Consider the following 24,130-nt stretch of genomic DNA (forward strand, 5'->3'; position numbering starts at 1 on the left):
GCAATATAATACACATAGTTTAAAAAAATCATATAGTACAACAAAACTTGGAAGAAAAGCAATAGATCCTGGCACCTTGCCCTTCTTCCACCTCCAGTACCAGATCATCTGTCTTGGCCTTCCAGCATTAGGCCATCAGGAGCACACCTGTCATTGAATAAGCAGGACTCATTACCCATTTCAGTGAGGGAAAACACACCACAGAGAAAGCTGGGGTGTCTCACGTAAAGGATGTTAAAAGGGACTTATAAAAGGATTTGGGCTTTGGGTTGACTCAGGGGAAGTCTCCTGCTCTGAATTGGATGCAGTCTAAAAGATATGATCTGTGATTGGGTATCTCAATAAGTCTTATCTATAGCGAGGGCAGACTAGAGCAATGCTAAAGATGAAATTGTTAGGAAGCAGTCCTCATATTAGCTGAGAGAGGTGAATGTTTAGTATTTTGTGGCTTGAACAATGCTCATGTGTTTAGATAAGATTCTAGTGTGATCTTCAGTTTGTTTTGATCCATCATAGTGATGATGTCCTGTGATTTTTTTAAAAATGTTTAACAGAATGCCAATACCTAGGTATGAGTGTCAGGACAGCTGGTAGCAATCCCAAGGCTTTGCTGGTAGTGCCAGGCTAGCTCCTGCAAGTCAGAGGTTGCTTTGTTCTTACCCATGTCTTTCCCCAGAGGCAATCACATTAAACTTTTTAGCAGTTTCTTCTAGCACTTACTTCTAGACTCCTAATAGTTTTTTGTTGTTGTTGTTTTTAAATATTTGATTTATTTTTAAATATTTGACTTCCTGCATAGAAATAACACGTTTTTCTCTCTTGTATCCACCCTACTATAAACATTCTCTATAAACATGCCTCCTGTACCCATCTTAATAATACACTTATATCACAAATTTTATTTTAAAGTAATTATAGGCATATTTATTATTGTAGCTATGTAAACACAGGTATTGATCGACTTATGACCTATGCAACTTACGACCATTCGACTTTACGACCACAATCGCTAGCCACGACTGCTCCGTGTCTGGCAGCGCAAACGTTGCCCAGCTGAGCATACGACAGTGCGAACCAGCTTCCGGCAGCACTGCCATCTCCGCGTGCACCATTTCAACTGTTATCCCGGACTTGGTACAGCAAACTCAACTTACGACCAAATCGTGTTACGACTGGTCTGACGGAACCAATCGTGGTCGTAAGTCGAGCACTAGCTGTATTATTCATAACAGAACTATATAATACACTATAATTATATATTATTTTCTTTCAAATTTAGTTTTTCCAGGTTTTAATATTTCTTTTTTATTTCTGTTGCTAAATGATCGACAATTTTTTTCCTCCCATTCAGATGATGGCTGCAGTCTGGAATGGGAGCTTTCTAGGGCCACAGCACTGCTGTTGCCCTGGGACTTCACTTAAAGCACTTGATTTAGCGCTCTCTCTTTTGCTGGATTTTCCATTTCCTGACTCCAGAATCTTCTTTTTTCTTGTGTCATTCTGTTGCTTGTGATCGAATTCATCTGTGAGTAGCTTCCCAAAAATGGGTACACAGGAGATAAATAGTTTGTTATTTGCCTACCTGAACATGCCCTTTCTTTCTTTGCACACTTGAATGATACTTGGCAGAAACAGAATCCTGAATTGGAAAGAGGTTTCCCCTCAGAATAATGAAATCACAGCTTATTAAAATGCTAGGTCTTAGTGTTTCTGTTGAGAAGTTCAATGCCTTTTGATATAAATGTGACAGTTTTTCCCCTCTTTGGAGGCAACTGGAATGTTTGTCCTTGGTGTGAATTTGATATGACTGGTTATGATTATTTTTTGCATATATTGTTCTGGGATCTTTCTGTCTAGAATATCACATGCTTTAATTCTGAGAAATATTTCCATTTTTTTTGATAATTTCATTCATTCTGTACTCTCTTTCTGAAACTCATATTAGTGGGACCACCTGGATTTAACCTTTAATTTTCTTAACCTCCATTTTCTCCCTATTGCCCATCTCTTTGTCTTTTGTTTGATGTTTTAGGGAATTTATTCGACTGCTTTTTCTTTCCCATATTAAGAAAATTCTATTATCATAATTTAATTTCAGTGAGTCCTTTCTCATTGCTGCCCTTTGAAAGAAAATATTTTCTTGTCTTATGAGTGCATTATTTTTTCTTATCCTGAACTCTGAACATGCTAATTATAGATTCATCTGATATTTTCTCTTCCCTGTATTTGTTCTGTTTTGTTGTTTTTTGTTTTTTTTTTCCCAAGTTCTTTATTTGTGTTTGTTTACTTTATTCCCTGGCTTTATATTAGAGGCTTTTTAAAATCCCAACTTGCTTGGTTCTTATTCCACTTAAAGTGAGGCCTGAAGAGCTAGTTTGGAAGCTTTATATGATGCAAAGCTTCACTGTGGATGATCTGGCGGGGGCAGAGCAGGCTTTGAGGGTAGGAAATAGGGAGAGGGGCACTGAAAGTTTCATTATCAGTAGGTTTTCTGATGGAGTGTTCAGTTACTCCACAGAGGAAACTTCTCATTTTCTGCCTGGGAGGTTATGCTTCCCAACCCATGTTCTTGGAGTTGAGCAGAAGAATAGAGTAGCACCTCATAATTTAACCTTGTAGAAATTCACTTAATCCTCATGGTCAGCATGGCACCCCTCCAGTTCTCTGTTCTGCTCAGCTTTGCTGCCACCATTTATTCAGAGAAAGTATCTAGCTTCTGATGGGTGGGAGTGAGATTGTTGCCTGGCTCTTTGGCTATGTGGGGCAGAAGAGAGGAATCTAGGAATCTACCTGCGCTCCAAATAGAGTTTCAACAAAAACATTTGTTTACAACCCTATGTTTACTTTTACTTTAAGAGGTCCCAAGTGTCTCTAATTCTGGGAATTTCTGAGATTCTGTGGAAAGAACTCACCTATTTTCCACTGTCTGAGTGCTTAGGTTTCAGCTCTATTCGATTATTTACCACTTGTCCATCTGCTTTTAGCCTTCCAGAAGTTTGTTGACATCTTTTGCCTATCATTCTATCATGCATTCTCTTTGTTTTTTGGGATTTATATATTGTTTTACCCTTTTATCCTTTTTTTCTTTTTTTCAGACAAAGTCTCACTTTGTTGTCCAGGCTGGAGCACTGTGATGCCATCTTAGCTCACTGCAACCTCTGCCTCCCATGGTTTCACCATGTTAGCCAGGATGGTCTTGATCTCCTGATTTCATGATCTGCCCACCTCGGGCTCCCTATTTTATCCTTTTCAGTAGAAATCACAGATGGAATATATATCTAATCTACTTTGTTTAATCAGAAGTGCTAACTTTGATTTTGACCACTTGCTCTTTGAAACATTTTTAAATTGATAAGCACATTAGAATGTATAATTTATAGTTTTCTAGTGCAATAAGTTACCAAAGAAAACAATTCCTTTTCCTTCTCCTTCCACTCATCATCTAAATGTATGAGGTTATCTTAAACAGGCAAAAATGACTAGACCTTCAATATGAATTTTCAAAAGGGGAAAATTATTCTGGACTATATGTGCCAAAGTCTCTGACTTAGGCAACTACAGAAATTCAATGAAAATAAAATCACGACAGAACTAATAACATTGACTCATAATACTTCAGGCATACATAACTCTTTTGCTGACATCTGGCCTACCCACCACTACCCAGTATAAATGCCATGAAAAATAGCACTCTTTGTTACACTTCAAAACTTTATGGTCATGGTCTTCACATCCTGTTTGGCATTATAGCCTGTCCAATCTATTGCATGTTTTTATTTCTTTATGTAGTAAACCAGGAACTATCCTACTATTTGAATTTTATCTCCAATCCACTTAGATACTTTTAATGCCAAGAAAAACGGTTGCCTTCTTGACCACATAATGGTATGAATTCAAGACTGCTTAGTAACATCAGTGGAAGCACTGAATTCTCAGTAAGAAAGTAAAAGGGGTCATCATAACTTGTGGCAACAATGAAGATGTGAATCAAATGTTAAAACCATATAGATGAGTTTCTGCAGTTAACTTTTGTGGGTGTCTTGACTGCGATTGTCTGTTCTTTCTGTGGTTAGTGACATCAGTTAATGGAAAACAAGGTGCAGGAACATGCAGATGCGTGTTTTAACAAGTAAATGCGGCGTGGCCTGTGGTAGGTCTCACTTTGCAAATATTGCATGTTCTTAAGAAGCCAAACAGAGAACAAGTTTAAACCTGAGGAGAGCAAATGTGAATGGAATGGAGGAGAAGGTTTGGGTTTGTTTTTTCTCCCTGAGAAATAATTTTCCCACGTATCTAGAAATAAATGTAGACTAGTCAAGTGATCCAGTATTATTTCATTATCAGTTTTATTCAGTACTTAAAATGTGTTTGGTAAATTCTCCATTGGTCTCTTCTACTTCCAGGGATTCATTTACCACTTATTTACTGATGACACTCAAATATGCCAATATTATTCTAAATTTTTAACTTCAAACACATTCTAAGGAATTTCTCTGAGTTACCTCAAACTCAGCAAACCTAAAATTAAACAAATTATCTACCCATCAAGCCTAATGCCCCCCCTTAAATCCATCCTTCAATAGTCTTACTGTCTATGTAATCATCTAAGTTTAAAATTTTAGTCATATTCTAATACTAAGCATTGTTCTTATACCAGTGGTCAACAAATACTTCTCAATTAAATAAATGGATGCATTTTCAATGCTTTCTATTCCTTTCCCTATAATCTGATGGTTTGGTAAGTTTAGTGAGTTCTATCCACTATACTTCAAATCCCATCTCATGGCACCCCCTTCTCTCATCTGTTCTGTAGCTGTTTTAGTACAGACCTTCAAGCCTTCTAACTCTTATGTCTCTGCCATCTAAAGGATCTGCATCCCTGCAGCACAGATTTTATCACATTGCAACCTGATTCAAAAATATGCAATTTCTTCTCCTCACTCTCCACAATTACTGAACTCTTCATTTGCCACTTCTCCTGACTCATGAACTGAACCTTCCTCCAAAACTATACCTTTTCATTTTTGATCCTACCGTGTAATTTCATGCCTCCATGACTTTGATCATCTTATTTCCTATGCTGGAATGTCTTTTTTCTTTTACGCTCTAGCCTGCTTATCCTTTAGTTTCTAATTCAAACATCTGCCAGGCCTCTAAGCAGAATTACTTTTTTTACTCCTTAAAGCTATTATGAAACTTTTTCTTTATACTTCTGCTCTAGCTCTCAACACGGTCTAAGCTTTATGTTCATAATCTGTTCACGCATCTGTCTCTTGAAGTCCTAAAAAGGCCTGACCTCCAGCGCTTAGTCCCTGTCCCACAGTAAATGCTATAGGAAGTTTTCCAAACTGGCATGGAATTAAAGCCATGTGTACGTTATTATTGGGAATGATACATCTATTTAAGGCATAAGAGAAACAAAATAGAATTGAATGAGAAAGTCTTTAGCTTGAGAAGATTTAAATGATGCAATCCATGAAGTGATATGAAGTCATGTTGCAAAAAAGGTCCTTTTTTCAGCCAACAGAAGTTAACTGAAAAATAAGACACTTAGGAGAGAAGGAGCTCCTCTCCACTGCAGCCAGCAGTACTCAATACTGCTCTTTTCCTTTCCCTTCAAAGTCTTTGGAAGTCTTTAGGGCAGTGGCAGTCATTCTTCATTATTTATTCTCTGGGCTTGTTTTTCCCATCTTGTCTTCCAGGTGCCCTGAGTGTAGCTTTTAGAACTCCAGTGCTAAAGATGAGATAAAGTGCTGCCAGTGGCAGGGAAGCAGCCGGCTTCCCTTTGAAACACTTTCATTTCTTTCCAGTGCCCCTGAGGGAACGTGAGCCTCTCTGGAATGTCCTCACTGCCTTCTCCCCTTTGGTGTGGGTGTGTGTTCTCCCTTCCTTGAGTGGCGGGATTGGAGAAAGGGAAGCAGACTGTTCTGGTTTCCTCCAAATACCCCCAAGTGCTGTATGGCATAGCCCGTATACAGTGTGCTGGCTGGCAGATGGGCAGCCATGGGGAGAGCTTGTTGTATCTGAATTTTAATTACACATGGTAAAGACTCATTGCTAGTTTAGAGAGAGCTACTCTTCAGGTTTGCTTTCTTTCAGTGAAGGGCATTTTATCCAATTACGTAGAGGGAAATTATCACAGGCCAAGTTCCTATCTCAGTCTCTGCAGATTTGCCATATAAGATGCTAATTATACTTACCTAATGGCAATAGGCTCTGCTCCAGTAGAGGAATCTTTTTAAACTCTCGGTCATAAAACTATTCTACATATACATATTAATTAGAGTGAATTGTCAGGACCTCATATGTAACCATATATCCAGCTTCAACATTTATTAATTCTTACAGCAAATTTTATACCTCTACCCCAAACCTATGCTCCCAGATTATTTAGAAGCAAATCAGATATCACATTATTTCATCCATAAATATTTTTAAGTATACAGGACTGCTATGGGCAATATTTTTTAAACAGTTTACCTTTGATTAATAAACTTCTTATCCTACCTGGGATCCATATTTTGTTGCCTCAAAACTTGAAAAGTGTTTGGGACTTACACAGTATATGGAATTTGTAAAACTTACATGGAGAATTGGATCGTGTGAGTTAGCTCTACCCCAGTGATTAATCTATTCTGTACACAATAGCATCCACGGTACAGGAACGCCCTTCCTTGGTCACATAGTAACTTCTCACTAGTCAACACTAAACTGAATAAACTATTATGTTGTGAGAAAGTACTTGGCTAGCTGACTTGGATCATCTCCTAGAGTTTAGGAGAAATAACCATCGCCAAGTTTGAATTTGCAAAACGTTTAGGCTTTGCTGTCAGGAGAGAACGTACCACTTTTGGATCATAAAATGGATATGGAATACATGGGCTCAGGTAAACTGGGCCAAATATTGAAGCAGATTTGGAGACAAAACCAGATGCTAAAGCAGGCACTCCTGGGTGATGACCTTTGTGAGGGGGCTGGTGGGGCCACTTGGATGGCCACTGTGGTCTTTCTGGGTCAGGAGCTCAGCGGGGCCCTCCACCAGCTGCTGGAGCACACGGCAGGCACCCTGCGTTCCACCTGCCAGCAGCTGTGTGTGCTGCTTGACAAGGAGAATCAATCTGTCTGGAGACAAGGCAAGTATTTTTTTTTTTTTTGGTCTATTCTTTCTTTAAGAAATATTGATTAGGGCAAGACCTGAGAGGGGTTATGAGCATACCAACAGGCTCTGATAGAGTTTCTGTCCACAAAAGACTAACAGTGTCATAGGGGAAATAAGTCGAGACAAATGCACAATAATGCCAGGGACATTGGGGCCAGTCCCATTAGAAACACATGAATGAAGTGCTTTGGGACTTCAGAAGCAGTCCAAATCCCATCTGTAGGGTGGGGAATTGAGAAGTTTGCTAGAACAAACGTGGCATTTAAGCTGAAGCTTAAAGAATGAATTGGATTTGTGCAGCAGGAAATAAGGAGCCTAGATATTTTTAGTAGGACCCAAGATTAAGAGACAGGAAAATGCAGGCCTAGTTTGAGGCAGAGCTAGTAGTGTGTGTGTGTGTGTGTGTGTGTGTGTGTGTGAGTGAATATAATATTCTATCTCTAAGGTCATTTCAGCTTAGACCTATTAATTGTGTAATTACTGGGAAGACTGGAGGGGGCTGGGACAGGGAATTGGATCCCCACATACTGGGGCTGGAGAGGGATTCTTGGGAATAGGTCCAGTTATGGTTGCAGAAAAATACAGTAAGGCAGGAAGAATGAGGAATCTGATGAATATAATCCTATATAACAACCATTACTCCATATAAGCATATAGGTGGTATCATGAAATCCAACTCTAAATAATGCAGTATCAAGATAAGTGGGCAGGTTCCATCTATAAGGAAATCCCAGGGTAGATGATATTAAGAAATTCAGTCCTAAAGGGCAAATAGTGGACATCAGGGAAATCTGTCCAAAGGCAGCATGACTGAGAATCCATCAGCTGGAGTCCATAATCAGATCTTTAGTCTCTGGAGGGAGTGGAACATGGTCCTTGGCAACATAACAGGACGAAGATGTATTCAGGAAAAACAAGGATTTGGCTACCAGAACAGGAGTTAAAGACAAGTTCTCAGGTATAAGACAGAAAACAAGTTGTCAGAACTGGATTCCAAAGAAAAGCCCAAACTAGTAAAGGGATGATTTGTTTTAAAAACACTAAGCTATGGGACCTTAAATTACATATTCTTTAGTTCAGAACAGAATTCTAAAGACTAGAGAGGTACTAAGCCTTCGAGAAGTCACCAGGTGACCTCAGTAGTGAGGAGAAGCAGGATGAACACATAGGAGGGTGAGAAGAATGAAGATGGAGTGAGAGATTATATCAGATTATACTGTGCTGAGAGTTTACTCCACAGGTTGACTTGATTTAGTAGGCTTTGAGTGTCCACTGTAGGTTCCAATTAGAGAATTGGTATGGTCAGAACTATTCTTTGAAGGACAAATTTGAAAACTATCATGATCACAAATTCATTAGGAGGAATAGTATAAACATAATCCAATTCTCATAGCAGTAAACTAGGCTCCAAAACATAGCTCTACATTGGCCAAAATAACAGAGGTATGGTATTTCTGCTACCCAAGCCTCCTCTGGAGTGTTCACCTAATTTTTGGCCCAGCATTTTAAATGGATCATTGATAAACTGTTGTACATTCATTAGCAAAAGAACAGTTCTCAAAATCATACCAAATGAAAAACAATCGAGGGAGATGTTGACTTCAGTTTTTATTGGGGGTGTGAGAGGTTATGACATCTGTCTTTAAATATTCAAAGTATCTTCATAAGAGGGATTAGATTTCCTCTTTGCTACCATATTCAAAGTGTTTTGTTGTCAATCAGACAATGTTAAAGGAGTGACAGTTGTACAATGACTTCTCCTTCAGGAAGTTGGCTTAAATGCCTAGTAAAGGTCTTTGTTGGTTTCTCTAATTATCTTGCCATGTCTCATTAGATGGCAGTGCAGAAACATAATTTGGCTTAGTTTTGTATTTATTCTTTGTGTGTCTATGTATATGTGTGCAGAAATCATTGCTTTCGTAGACTGCCTCATAAAAATAACTGAACATTTGGGGAGCACTGCTGCACTTCTAAAGAAAGAAGAAAAGGAGATGTGTAATTTATGCGGCATGCATGATGACTGTACTCCACAGCAGACAATGTCCTCCATTCAAGACACGAAAGCAGCCTACATTGCTGCAAGAGGGGAACCAAATGCCATAGAAACAGCTACTGTTTCTCCCAAAAATGAAGAGGAAAGTCATTACACAAACCAGGTCCAGTTAAAAGAAAATAAAACACACATGAGTTCAGCATTAGGGGAAAAAGAAAACAATACGTCATTGAATGGACTTGTAACGGGGCAAGAAGAGTCACAGAACAAAATGTTCCCAGATAAGGCAGACAATGAAGATGAAAAAGAAATAGAACACATAACTGTTGAGAACATAAATGGCAACAGGGAAGAGATTCGTGGCATAATCCAGACAACAGAGAGAGAAATTCAAGAGACCTCAGAAAGCCAAAGAGAAGAGATGACCACATCCTCAATAATATGTGATATCTCCAAGAAATATATAAATAGTACTCTTCCCAATGATTCAGAGAATATAAAACACAAGCATAATATAATGGAAAAGGAGTAAGTAAATGCAATGTGAGAAGTGCGTATATGTGTGTTTCTATAGTTAGTACATGTCTTAGTTCATTCAGGCTCTTATAACAAAACATCACATAGTGGATAGCTTTGAAGCAGCAGATATTTATCTCTCACAGTTCTGGGGGCTTGGAAATCCAAAATCAAGGTGCTGGCAGATTTGGTGTCTGGAGAGGGCTTTCTGGTTCATAGAAGGTGCCTTCTTGCTGTGTTCTCACTTTGCGGAGAAAGTGAACGAGGTCACTTGGGCCTATTTTATAAAGGCATTAATCTCATTCATGAGGGCTCCATCTTCATGACCTAATCATGTCCCAAAAGGTCTCACCTTCTCATACCATCACCTTGGGGGCCAGGGTTTCAAAGCTGAATTTTGGGAGACATAAACATATAGACTATAGCAATATGCATACTATTTATACATGAATAAAATTTCCATTTCATACTTCCCAAAGATATTGTAAATCAGTAATTCAGCTTAAATCACTCCTATAAAAATTGATATGGCCACTATTATTAATATTGTTTATTTCTTACAGCTTTAAGAAACAAACACATTTCATTTTTTCTTTAAAGAGAAAGAAATTGAGTAGTTAGGAAAGTAGTTAAAATGAACAATTGTCCAGATCACGAACACTTTGCAAATTGCTACTATTTCAATTATAATAAGAAAGACTAGAAGACTACAGAGTGTTAGAAAATTTGGAGAGAATTTTTTAGCTTCAGATTTACTTTATTTATATTCTCAAGAAAATCATTATGAGTTTTAAACTTGTGTCTATAGAACTCTAGGGAGTTCCTGGATGAGCTTTGGGAAGTTCTTAAAATTAAACATGTGTGTTCAGAACGATTCCATTTCCTCAGATATGGTCATCAGATTCTCTAAGAGAGTCTGTGACTTCAAAAAAGTGAGAAAGACCAATCTATTTTATAAATCTTTTCTCCTGTGCAAAGAGATAATAAGGCCCTATTGACCATATAAAATAAGATATTCACAGACCATATTTTCCCAGACAAACATAACACCCAAATTGTTTTGGGAATCAGACAAACTTAAATGTCACCTTCTGTTTTATTATACACTAATTCCTTGACCCTAGGCAACTTGCTTCATTTTTTAGCCTCATTTTCTTGTTTGTAGAAATAATATATACATCCTGGGATCATCTGGTAAGATCAAATGAGAAAATCATTTAAAGGACTTAGCACTAGGCCACGTTTTTAGATATTCACACCCAGGTAAATGCTAGTCTATTGATTTATTTTAGCCCCAAAACCCCCCACTTTCTTCACCTGCCACTCACTATTATCCTTCAATTCCCCCACCTCTGCCGTGACGTGCTGATGCTCTTTCCGGTTTACGATACCATTTTGAGGACTATGATCTTAAGCAAGTCATTTTGCTCATCTTGACCTTAGTTATCTCGCCTATAAAATGAAGAGGTGGTTCTAATTTAGCTGTAAGGTTTGTACAGGTCAGAGTCTGATGAATTCTATGGATGAGGATATTCAGTGCATGATATACCTACAGGATTTGTAAGAATTACCGCTCCGAACAAACAACTGCTAAAGTAGTCAGTATGTGGTTACCTAGTCTCCCTTGAGAAAAGCATTGAGGCTGCATATTCGCACATTCAGAAATGACTCAAAGCATCTGTTAATGAGTCATTGCCTGAACCACTCCCTCTAACACCTCCTTTAGGTGTTTCCTGGTTAGCGATTTCCTCTTTGCAGCACCCAAACCAATTGTGCTTGGTTTGTGTATTTGAGAAGTTGAGTACTCATTGCAATCCCTCAGCCTAGGAAGCCATCAGACCACATAAAGGATGTGTGTGATAAATAGAGCCTCACTCAGAATCTGTTGTCAATTCCCCCAGATAGCTTTCTGAAAGAAACCTATCTCTTCTTAGGTGTCCTGGTGTATACACAAAGGGAAAACAAGGCTAGAATAAACCAGTGTGATTACAGTCATCTGTTACTTAATGATGGGGATATGTTCACAGCAATGTGTGGTTGAGTGATCTTGTCATTGTGCAAACAATGCAGAGTGTGCATACACAAATCTCGATGGTATAGCCTACTGCACACCTAGTCTATATGGTAGAGCATATTGTTCCTAGACCACAGACCTGTACAGTATGTTACTATACTGAATACTACAGGCAACTATAACACAATGATAAGTATTTGTGTATTTAAACATACCTAAACAAAGAAAAGGTACAGCAAAAATACAGTATTATAATTTTATCGGACTACTATTGTATGTGCAGTCCATTGTTGACTGATACGTCTTTATTTAATTTAAAAAATTCTTAGTTTTTAAAATTTCAATAGGTTTTTGGGGAACAGGTGGTATTTGTTTACACGAATAAGTTCTTTAGCAGTGATTTCTGAGATTTTGGTGACTCCATCACCTGAGCAGTGTACATTGTACTCAGTGTGTAGTCTTTTATCTCTCACCTCCCTCCCACCCTTTCTCGGGTCCCCAAAGTCTGTTGTATCATTTTTATGCCTTTGCATCCTCATAGCTCAGCTCCCACTTATAAGTGAAAACACACAATGTTTGTTTTTCCATTCCTGAGTAACTTCATTTACAGTAATGATCTCTAGTTTCATCCAACTTGCTGTGAATGCCATTATTTCATTCTTCTTTATGGCTGAATAGTTGAATAGTATTCCATGGTGCATATATATATATATATATATATATATATATATATGCGCCATGAAATACTGTTGTTTTATATATATGTTATATATAGTTTTATATATATATGTTATATATAAAACATATATATATAATACATATATATATATAACAATTTATTAACTTGATTGATGGGCATTTGGGCTTGTTCCATATTTTTGCAATTGTGAATTTTGCTGTTATAAACATGAGTATCCGTATATCTTTTTCATATAATGACTTATTTCCCTCTGAGTAGATACCCAGTAGAGGAATTGCTGGATCAAATGGTACTTCTCCTTTTAGTTCTTTAAGGGATCTCCACACTGCTTTCCGTAATGGTTGTACTAGTTTGCATTCCAACCAGCAGCGTAAAAGTGTTCCCTTTTCACCACATCCACACTGACATGCATTTTTTTTTTTTAAGTTTTTGATTATGGCCATTCTTGCGGGAGTAAGGTGGAATTGCATGGTGGTTTTGATTTGCATTTCCTTGATAATTAGCGATGTTGAGTATTTTTTCATATGCGTGTTAGCAATTTGTATATCTCCTTTTGATAATTGTTTATACATGTTCTTAGTTCACTTTTTTATGAGATTGTTTTTTTCTTGTGGATTTGTTTGAGCTCCTTGTAGATTCTGGTTATTAGTCTTTTGTCAGATATGTAGATTGAGAAGATTTTCTCCAGCTCTGGGGGTTGTCTCTTTATTCTGCTGGTTGTATCTTTTGCTGTATACAAGGTTTTTAGTTTAGTTAAGTCCAATCTATTTTTGTTTTTGTTGCATATGCTTTTGGGTTTTTGGTCTTGAAGTCTTTGCTTAAGCCAAGGTCTAGAAAGGGTTTTCTGATATTATCCTCCAGAATTTTTTTATGGTTTCAGGTCTGATGTAAGTCCTTGATACATCTTGAGTTGATTTTTGTATCAGGTGAGAGATGAGGATTCAGGCTTATTCTTCTAACTGTGGCTTGCCAATTACTCCACCATCATTTGTTGAATGGGGTGTCCTTTCCCCACTTTATGTTTTTGTTTACTTTGTTGAAGATCAGTTGACTGTAAGAATTTGGCTTTATTTCTGGATTCTCTATTCTTTTCCATTGGTCTATGTAGCTATTTGTATATCAGTGCCATGCTGTTTTGGTAACTACTGCATAACCGTATTTTAGTGTCTAGCCTAGATCTATTTGTCTAGGGCTAGAGAAAATGGAAGCATTTAAAAGTCTCCTTGCCTTCCTTCATCTGTCAGTTGGGAAACATACCTCCTGGAAGAAAAGTGTATTAAGGTGATTTCCGAAGCACAGAGGAGAGTCATTCCTAAAGTTATGCAATGCTAGGTCACTGTATCCTCTATTAAACGATGTTTCTCATTTTCTGAATTACTTTTATCACCATCACCAAATAATACTCAAGCAGAACAATGTGCTGGGTCATTTTCTATTCCTTCTAACTATGATTGGAAAACCTCTAAAATCTCATTATTCTAGAGGTAGACATTAATGCTATGTTATATATAGATCCTCTTATTTCTCTTTAACATTGCCTGTATCTCAGTCATTTCTCTAGTATACAGGAGAAGTAATAAAAAACAGGAGGAACTCAGGCAGGGGAGCATCACACACTGGGGTCTATTGGTGGGGGGCTGGGGAGGGACAGCGAGGGGTAGGGAGGGTAGGGAGGGATAACATGGGGAGAAATGCCAGATACAGGTGATGAGGGGATGGAGGTAGCAAACCACCTTGCCCTGTAAGTACCTATGCAACAACCACGCATGATCTGTACATTTGCACATGTACCCCAGAACCTAAAGTACAAAAAATAGGAGGAAGTCAAGCTGGTAATTTTAATGTAGAAATCCAGCATTTATTGAGTGCACATCTTAGTTCAACACATTATTATAAGTCTAAATGTTTTATCTCATTCAGTCTTCACACTATTGTGAATTAGATATTAGTTTCAATTTGCAATGAATAAAGTAACCAGCACTTTTAAATGATTTGCAGAATTAAGATATTATATTTAAGAGTCTGGACTTTCATATTAAAGATAGATGGAGCCTATTATCTGTTCCAAAACTTACCATCTGTGGGATCTTTAAAAAAGTTAAATTTTCTAAGCCTCCATTTTTTAATCTGTAAAATACTTATGTTAGTAGTACATGACTAACACAATAGTTGCAAGAATAATGCATAGCCTAAAAACTACTTAACAGAAAGGTTCAAAATATTAGCTATTTTAATAATAATTGTTAATGAGTAAGGTCAAGTTAATAGTGATTGATCTCAAATTTGAATTCAAATCTATGACTCTAAAAACCTTGGCAAAATTGATGGTTAAAAAAAGAGCAGAATGAATGATCAAAATAAGATTTTGGATTGATTTTTGGGGATTGTATGTAATCTTTTCCTAATTGCTATGACTAATGATAAATTCACAGTTCTTTTGTATCTTCCTCAGCTTTTCTAAAAGTATATAATCATCATCATCATTTGACCTAGTTTGTTTAGACAATTCCAATACTTCATATATGTTTACTCCCTCTCCTCACAATTGAAGAAACTATTCAGGTGTTAGCAGTTGTTTTGCCAAAAAACTTTAGCTATCTTCAGCTTCTTATTGTGGAATGAATCAATGGCTTAAATAACAATAGTAACAAAAGTAATTACAGCTAACATACAGAACACCTATAGTGTACCAGACACAGCTCTAATTACTTAACATGTAATGATTCATTTAATCCTACTCCCATGGGATAGGTATTATGTTATCACCATTTTACCATTGAGGAAACTGAGACATAGAGAGGCTGAGTATCTTGCCCAGGGTCACAGAGTTGATCAGTGGGAGAACTGGAATTCACACAAAGACAGTGTAGATTTAGTCTGTGCATTTCTGCATTTAGCTGTAGAGTACATAAATCAAATTGGAAAAATGACTTTCTTTTTCCCCTCCAGGTATCTTGATGTGCCAAGTGATGATGCTGACCCCCAAGTGTCTTGTTATATTACAGCACCATCATACGTTCTACAGCAACTAGAATGCCGGATAATAAATAACATGAGTTCTTTAATAGTAGGTGATAATGAAGAGTTGGTTAGTAATGTCATAACTGTTGAATGCTCAGATAAGGAAAAGAGAATTCCATTTCCAATAGGCATTGCAATTCCATTCACTGCACGGTACAGAGGAAATTACAGAGATATCATGGTGAAGGTATGTGACTTAAACCTTCAATCAAGTTACCTAAACCCAAATTCACTGGAAGGAATAAAGGGAGGTTATAAGGTTAGTGAATTCTTGGCTATATCTACATTTGCTGTTTGGCTCGTCTTCTAAATATTACTCAGACTAATAGATTGTTGTGTAGATATAATTGCTCCACTAGTAATAAATGGAAGGAGGTATGGATTTGTGCCAGGGCATTCACAATTTATTGCCATCCATAAAGATCAAAGGACAGAAATGATTGGCCAAAGTTAGGAATGGAGAGATTGAGTCTAGCACCTACCAAATGTTATTTCTTTTTCACCTGGGAAACAAAACCAACATCATGGCTTAATTACTTTTGTGCTGTAGACTAACTTCAGACCAACATTTCTAGTATGATGGAATCCCCAGATGATAATAGCTCTATTTTTTATCATTCTCGGGTTGAGAAAACATATAAAAAATTTAAAAATTCGTGTATTTGTGTGTATGCCTTGAGATTGTTAGTAAGTCCATAAATGAAATTTTGTCTATACATGGAAGAAAGTATATGTGGTAATAGCTAAGAAGTGGGCTGTAGGAGAATATTGGTCAGGATTGAAATATTGTTCTACACTTTCATGCTGTGTGAACTTGGGAAAATTATGTAACCTTGCTGTGACTCAATTACTTCATCTCAAAAATGAACATGATAATAGTGTCTACCTGGTATGGTTGTAAGGATTAAATAGATAATACACTTATGAAGATAGAAGGAAGCCTATAAACACAGGTTTGTTGTTAATACATTATCATTTTCATGTCAGATTTTAATTTTAACAACTCAGAGGCTCTGTATGATCACAAACTCATATGCTGTGAAGAGATAATATAACAACTATTAAATTTAGTATGGAGTTCATAGAGACTAATATTTTAAGTTTTTCTTTGAGCCACTGAAATTGTTTTTAAGCAATTAAAATGTTTATCTTTTTCAGCTTTATGTAAGTTGTCATTTGATGAGGAGGGCAGATAATAAATGTAAAAAAATCCATATATACATATAATTATTTATTACATATTTATTTTCTGATTTTTATGTTTTCTGGGTTTCAAGCAAGGTTATATATAGTTGAAAATGAAAGCTAAGCCTATTCCATTGACTTATTCCAATTCCTGCAACTAATACATTTTATATTTAGTCTCAGAAGTTTATAGGTATGATAGTCTAATCAGCATTGCCCTTGATTGGGGCTCTTATATTTGTAACTATCATAATAAAAGCAAAAACTATATACAGCCCATTTGTCACAAAATGAGTTTGGGGGATGTTTAGTAAATGGATAATTGAAGCAGAGAGAGAGAGAGAGAGAGAGAGAGAGAGAGAGAGAGGAATAGAAAGAGAGAGAGGGAATCATTATCATAACAAATATAGGCATAGACTTTTCACTTTATAGTAAGAAAAAAATTTACATTCTGGATTACTTCCAAATTTTTATGTGGATTGTATGACATTTTAAAATTCTAATTATTTAAAAACCCTTTTGGGTTTTCAGTATCTATAAAATGCGATCTAAGGGCACAGCAACCACCGTTGGTTTCTAGAAGATCTTTCTTTTTCACCTCTCACAATTTTCCCTCTGGCCAGTTAACAATGTTCAACATGCCCTGAATTTTCCCAGAGACAGATTCATTCAGTGATATTGTGAAATCTCTGCCTTAGTGAGCTTTCAAATGGTAGACTATTTTCCACTGTGATTGTCCCAAAATGTTTTTTTGTGTGTGAGCATGATTATCCATTCATGCTGGGGCAGAGCCTGGCTGTTGTTTGGGGAAGTATGAATAGACCAAATCACTTCTAAGTCTGCCTCCTCATTTTAAGCTTTGGTGATTATAGGAAAAGATCATTTTGTTTTCATTTATGTATGCAGTTCCCCTTTGTGCAATATAAAAACTTGAGTATGTGTCTGTATATATGCATTACAAATTTGAATGTCACTATATAAAGAAGAAACACAAATGCCTTCGTCATTTGCTCCCACTGCACAGAAGACAGACATAGAGAAGATGACTTTAATTGGGGAACCTAAGATATGCTACTAGAAGAAAGAATTTGCTGACAGTACAGGTGTTGTAGCATTTGAGCAAACTACCCAAATAATGAAATTCCAGTCCTTGGAATTCCCTAAAACAGTATGGAATGTTTTGGATAAAGGTCAGTATTTAAAATCCATTCTCACTAATGGAGGTTAGAATTCCAGAAATAATAATATTTGTGAAAACACTGAAAATAATTACCCATTATACACACAATGTTGAAGAAAGATTTAAAGAAATACGTTGATTTCTGTTTTTTATTGTGTAGTCTAAATTCAAGAAACTCTTACCTATTTCTATGTAATCTCATAAAATGACCTTCCATTTTAAGTTAGTGGAATCATTTCAAATTGTAGGTGATTACATCAAGAGTGTATAGATTTTTGTGACAATTCAGAGAGTCTAAACAGCAAGTATTTTTCAAATCAGTGCTATAGCTTGTTTTAATGTTCTTTATTCTATACAGGGGACCTGTGCTGCAGTTAAAGTTTACAAATTGGGTATCTTTTCCGTTGTGTCTTGTTTAAAGAAAGAGTCATTCACAGTAACAAAGAAAGGCCTCACACTTAAGGCAAGCATGGATTCCCGAATATCCTTAAATTACCCTCCAGGAGTTTTTAGCTCTCCAGTACTTGTGCAGTTAAAGGTAAACATATTAAACATTGGTGAGTTCTCGCTCATAGATTTTGTGGGTCACCAAGCATGGTTCTAAAGAACAAAGAAGGTACCAATATTTGATATAACAATACATAGGTTATTTTCTTGTAGTTGTAATGGCCTAATATATAGTGATATCAGCGATAATGTAATGATGTTGAGCATGTTAAATCTCATTTAAAAAAAGAATCTTCTTTTTATGAGGAAGTTTTTCCCAGTTAGTCTTTTGTGTTGTTTTGTTTACTATTGGAAAAATTTATGTTGCATAGCTATGAAAGAATTGATTATAGACTTTGGAAAATTCATATATAACTCAAAGATTTTGATCACAGAGGATGACAAAAAAGTGGATAATCAATTAAAGTTTTATTATTATAAATATTTGGTTGTATTTAATTATGAACAGCCCTTTTTGGGGAATAAGGATTTAATATATGCAAACACTATTTGCAAATGGCATGTCAATGCATATTTTATAAGACTTATTTCCTCAAATAATATTCCTTGTCCATCTAGCCTCTTTCCCCTCCCACACTCTCCTTTCTGGTTCCCGCAGTTGTTAATATAAGTGGTAACTAAAGAAGAATGATTAGGAAGAAAATACATAATAAATATCTTATTTGTAGATATTTTCCATGAACTTTGAAATTTTGGAATCATCTTAGCTATTTTTTATTTTTAATCATTCTTATGTGAAAGGAAACAAGTAAATATAGTCATGTTTTTCTAGTTTCTAAAGATCAGTTGATCTAACAAAAGTTCTAATTAGAAATTATAAAACATCTATTTTGTTTTCTAGGTCATTTTGTTGCCTGCAATTAAGTGTGTTTCTTAGCTATTTATAACATTAGACAGGGAACCCAGATTTCAGAAAGACTGTAAAAAGGGCCCAAATACTGTGTTCTTTTATACATTATGAATATTTTATAAAATGCAGTGTTGATTACTGCTAACAATGTATAGAGAAATGCATAAAACTGTGCTCTGTAGAATTTTTTAAAAACTGGTTTAGAAATGTACCAATAGTTTGCCTCTTTTCTATTACAATATAAGAAAAATATGTATTTTTTGTTTAGATCCAACCAGTTGACCCAGCTCTGGTGGCACATTTAAAAGCACAGCAAGACACTTCCTACTCAGTACTATCCACAAGCCCTCTGATTCACATTCAGCACCCATCAACTTATGCTTTTCAGAAGCCAGTCACTGTATTTTTACCTTGTTCTCCATATCTTGGTAAAAACAGTCTTGGGTCTGAGATAGATCATAAAAGAACAGTGAGTGCCACAACAAATAGGATTACACCTTCATATTTCAACAGGTGAGTAAGTTTCTAATATTGTGAACTGGCTTCATGTCAAACAAAGAAGCTTAGATGATTAAAACTTTCAAGTGTTGTGTATTCAAATTATGTATTAAAATATTGTGAAATATCTTTAAACTAGAAATAAAATATTGTGGGTCCACAAAAGATAATAATTATAGCTGTTATGGACCCAAAAATTCCCACAAGCATAAAGATAAAGATGGAGACTATAAAAACACTAACAGAAATGCATGCTGGGCATGGCGCATTTTCAAACCTTCAATCTATTCTAAGCACTGGAAATTCCGTCAGCACAGGTAGGAGAAGGGCATTCCTTAGTCCAGAGGAATTATTCTCAGTAAAAATGGCTAGATGCTGACAATTGAATCAGTTATTATACAAAAGGATATTGTCTCTAGATTCAAGAAAGAAATTTGAATAGCTATCAAACTAAAAATGGTAGACGAGCATTCATTCAAGGGTAAGAAAAAAAGCAGAGTGCTACACGGTGTTTTAGGAAAAGCATATCAATATCAAGATTTCTAAAGAATATCAAAAACAACAATAAAACACAAACATGTAGAAATACAAAGGAAGAGAGCATCGTTTTGATGTTTCACAGACATTTGAATAATGAGAATTAAAGTTTGCCTGGAGAATATTAAAGAAACCTATTTTATAAGTTTAGTTGTGGCCAATAAGCATAATTGCCAAGAAACACTAGCAGAAAGTCATCAGAATAGAAGAAGAAAGAATGAAAAGACAGAAGGATGTGATATAAATATAATAAGCTGAGATGAAAAGGGACCAAAATATGATAAGGAGTCATTTCAAAGTGCTACAACCTAATAATGATAGGTACCATTGAAAAAGAGGCCAAGCAATCACAGAAAAAGCAATAATGAAAGGTGTCAGTGAATTTGATGTTTTGATGTTCTTTAAAGCCTCAAGTTAAACGTGCTGATTCTTTATTAGGAAATATTTGTGAAAAACACCCATGACATAGCATGACAAACTGAAATGTAGGTTTAAATAAAACATAATTCCATAAGCATCTATTCACCAGAAACAGATTATGTAAAAAAGGAATGAAATCAGTCTGCTGTCAGTCATATTCTTTGCAGCACTAACATTAGGAAAAAAAAAATGAACCAAAAACTTCTAAGTTCTCAAGTTCTCAAAGATCAAGATTGAGAAATTAGGGTTTTCATCCTACAAACACGTCATTTTGTTTTTGTTTTGTTTTTAAATAGAAGGGCTCTCAGAATGAACTACTCACATATTTTTAACAAAATAAGTAGATAAAATTAATAGGCTGACTTAATAAGATTCAAGATATTGAGAACAAGCAAGTATTATTCTTATTTTTAAAAAATTGATATTAAGCATAAATAATATAAAAGCAAAAAAATTTCAAAAGTAAAAACTTACATGACAGAGAGAGAAAAGAAAGAAAATAAACAAAACCCTAGCAGGGTAGTATGTGTCTACTTTTAAGAGCAAGTTTAAGCAAGATAATATAAATAAAATAAAGAGGACAATAAATAGAGTTAAACATAATTTATACTATTGTTCATATTTCTTAGTCATCCTTTGATATTCTTAAATATTTTATATGATGTGCTTGGGAGATTTCCTTAGATTTATTATATACATTATTAATTCTTTATCATTTGTTTAAATTGTTCATTTTATTCACTGTAATTAACATTTCTAAAAGGTTAGTGCATTTTCCAATCTGCTTCATTGTTTATACTATGCTTTATATAGCTGATCCTTGAACAATGAAGGGGGATTAGGGATGCCAACCGCCAAGCAGTTGAAAATGTGTGTATAGCTTTTGACTCCTCAGAAACCGAACTATGTAAAGCCTACTGTTGACCAGGAGAAAAGCCTTATCAATGATACAGTCTATTAACACGTATTTTGTAAGGTATTTGTATTATATACTGCTTCCTATAATAAAATACACTAGAGAAAAGCAAATGTTGTTAAGAAAATCATAAGAAAGAGAAAATATGCTTACGATTCATTAAGTGGAAGTGGATCATCATAAAGGTTTTCATCCTCGTCATCTTCATGTTGAGTAGGCTGAGGAGGAGAAAAGAGAGCTTGGTCTTGCTGTCTCAGGAGTGGCAGAAGAGCAAGAAAATCTGCATACAAGTAGACCCACAGAATTCAAACCTGTGTTGTTCAAGGGTCCACTGTATTTCTTCCTTTATTCCTTTAATTATTTAAGTATACTTATTTTACGGTCTTTTTTTAGATTGCTCTATCATCTATCTATGAACATGATAACACTAAATCATCTATCTAGGAGCATAGAGTAATCTCGCAGACTTTCATACCAATTCTGTTCAATGGCTCTTACCCTTAGACATTCATTTCCAAGTATTAATTTTAATTTTTGATCAGATGTAAAGTCAGCTCTTCTCCCCACTTTCCCGTCAAGCTGAAGCAGTTAATTTTTTGTGTGTGCTTCTTGAATACTTTCTTGAGTCAACAAGCCAAAGGGTTTTGGTTATTGCTACCAATAACCAAATAGCCAGAGAGGATCATGCCCTTCTGAGATCCCAGCTTCGTGATAAAGCTGAGATCCCGGCTTGCTGTTCAAGCTCCCTTACTGCCCAGCTGGAGGCTGTATCCTATGCCCAGGAATACATTTTAAAAAGTACCTCCAACCCCTGGCACACGGGCATGGTTGGGGTTGCGAAGAAGAGGCTGATGGGGAAAGAAGCAACCACAGAATTAATTCCTTGAGTTCCCTAGTGAAGAAAGAGAATTCTTGCTTTTTAGATCCTTGAGTCCAAATCTAGGGGGGATTTCTTTTTCAACTTTTGAGTTCACATAATCGTGTGTATGCTTGTGTGTGTGTGTGTGTGTGTGTGTGTGTGTGTGTGTGTGTGTATGTGACATTTTGTCCAGAATTCCTGTGGAGTTGGAAAATGGCTATTTGTCATCAAATTGGCCAAGTTGCTAGAAACTGCCACTCTTTTTGCCTTTGCACATAATCTCTTTCCTAGGAAATCTTTCTTCTGCCATATTTAGCTGATAAACTCTTGTCCATTCTGTAAGTTACAGTTCAATTCTTTCTTTTTCTGTCAGATATCCTAAACTATCTAGGAGGAATCAAGTGCTCTTTTTTGTGCCAACCCCATCCTTTGTATACATCCTACATTCCACTGTAGTAATAATATATATTCTCTTTTACATGCCATCACTTAGCACAATTGAAACACAGTAGGTGCTAAAAACATTAGGTAAATTACATTAATGAGTACACTCATGAAAATGTAAATTGTATTGCAAATTCATCTGCATCTGCACTTTTTGACTATGTTAAATTGATACATGACAACGTGCTATGTTGTTATTAATCTCATAGTAGGTACATTTTTTTCCATCTAGTGGAGCATAAAACAAGCAAATGTGAGTTCATCTCAACTGTTTATTTAACATTCTTTCATCAAAGAATGAAAGGCAGTTGGACATTTTGTATGAAAACAGAAACACCAAAAGCAATCCATACCCCATGTAATGAAAAAGATAAAAGCTATTTGAGGCCAAAACATAGTCTGAATATTAAGAATAAAAGGTCTGTATTGTGTTATATGCCTTTATGTCTGAGTGGTTTTTAGGGAAAATATAGAGTCATTTAATGATAAGCCAGAAAAGATTCCTCATAGCAATAAAGGGGAAAAATACTTGATTAAATAGGACCTTATTCCATACTATACAATCAATATTTTAGAGAATTAGACAGGAAAATGGTTTTGCCTATGAAAAATGAGTTTTTCTGCATAATGCAATTGTTTTTAAGATTCACTTGTTCAAATTCAATATGCGATTTACACGCAAGAATATTTATAAAATATACATAAGTCATACCACATAATGAAATGGACAACTGGTAAAGCTACTGTCAAACAATAAATTGATCATTATGGATAAAATTATCAGTCTTCTTATTTGCCCCACCTCAGTCCATCCCCTTTGTCCTCACTGCAGTAACTCATCCCCACCAAATGTAACCACTGTTCTGAAATCTTCAATCACTCCTTTGCTTTTATTTATTTCTTTGTTTGATCACATATACTCAAATTCATCCTAACACATCTTCTCTTGCAGCACTCTGTAGGTTAAAGTTGACTCACTATGGTTTGCTGTGGGAGACGGCATAGTTCACTGGGGGTCATCTTTGGAGACCATCTACTGCATTTGCTACTAGTTGCTAGGGTGAAAACGATTTTTTTCCCATTTCTTTGGAGATATTATGTCACCCTTTATTGCTGTTCTGAATACCGCAGTGGATGTAATTATCATAACTTTATGGATGATCTGCTTTATTTCGTCTGCTGCTTTCAAGATCTTTGCACTCAGTGTTTTGCGGTTATCTATGATGTATCTAGATACAAGTTTTAAAATTTTTCTGAATGCAATATATTATGCTTCCTGAGTAGGTAGATGTATGCCTTTTCACATTTCTGAAAAGTTCTTATGTGCTTTC

General features: G+C 35.9%; 1 protein-coding gene across 1 annotated transcript in view; it reads left to right on the forward strand.

Annotated features, from left to right (window-relative positions):
* The first annotated feature begins 5,814 nt into the window (after nucleotides 1-5,814).
* The window catches only part of DTHD1 (death domain containing 1), a 65,148-nt gene continuing 46,832 nt past the window's right edge, over nucleotides 5,815-24,130 (forward strand). The window contains exons 1-5 of the mRNA XM_003927502.4: nucleotides 5,815-7,133; nucleotides 9,065-9,680; nucleotides 15,332-15,662; nucleotides 18,127-18,306; nucleotides 19,394-19,638. Coding sequence (XP_003927551.3) covers nucleotides 6,863-7,133; nucleotides 9,065-9,680; nucleotides 15,332-15,662; nucleotides 18,127-18,306; nucleotides 19,394-19,638 — 1,643 coding nt within the window. The 5' untranslated portion in view covers nucleotides 5,815-6,862. The remainder of the gene's footprint in view (nucleotides 7,134-9,064; nucleotides 9,681-15,331; nucleotides 15,663-18,126; nucleotides 18,307-19,393; nucleotides 19,639-24,130) is intronic.

Source organism: Saimiri boliviensis, chromosome 3 (assembly GCF_048565385.1).
Source record: "Saimiri boliviensis isolate mSaiBol1 chromosome 3, mSaiBol1.pri, whole genome shotgun sequence".
NCBI lineage: Eukaryota > Metazoa > Chordata > Mammalia > Primates > Cebidae > Saimiri > Saimiri boliviensis.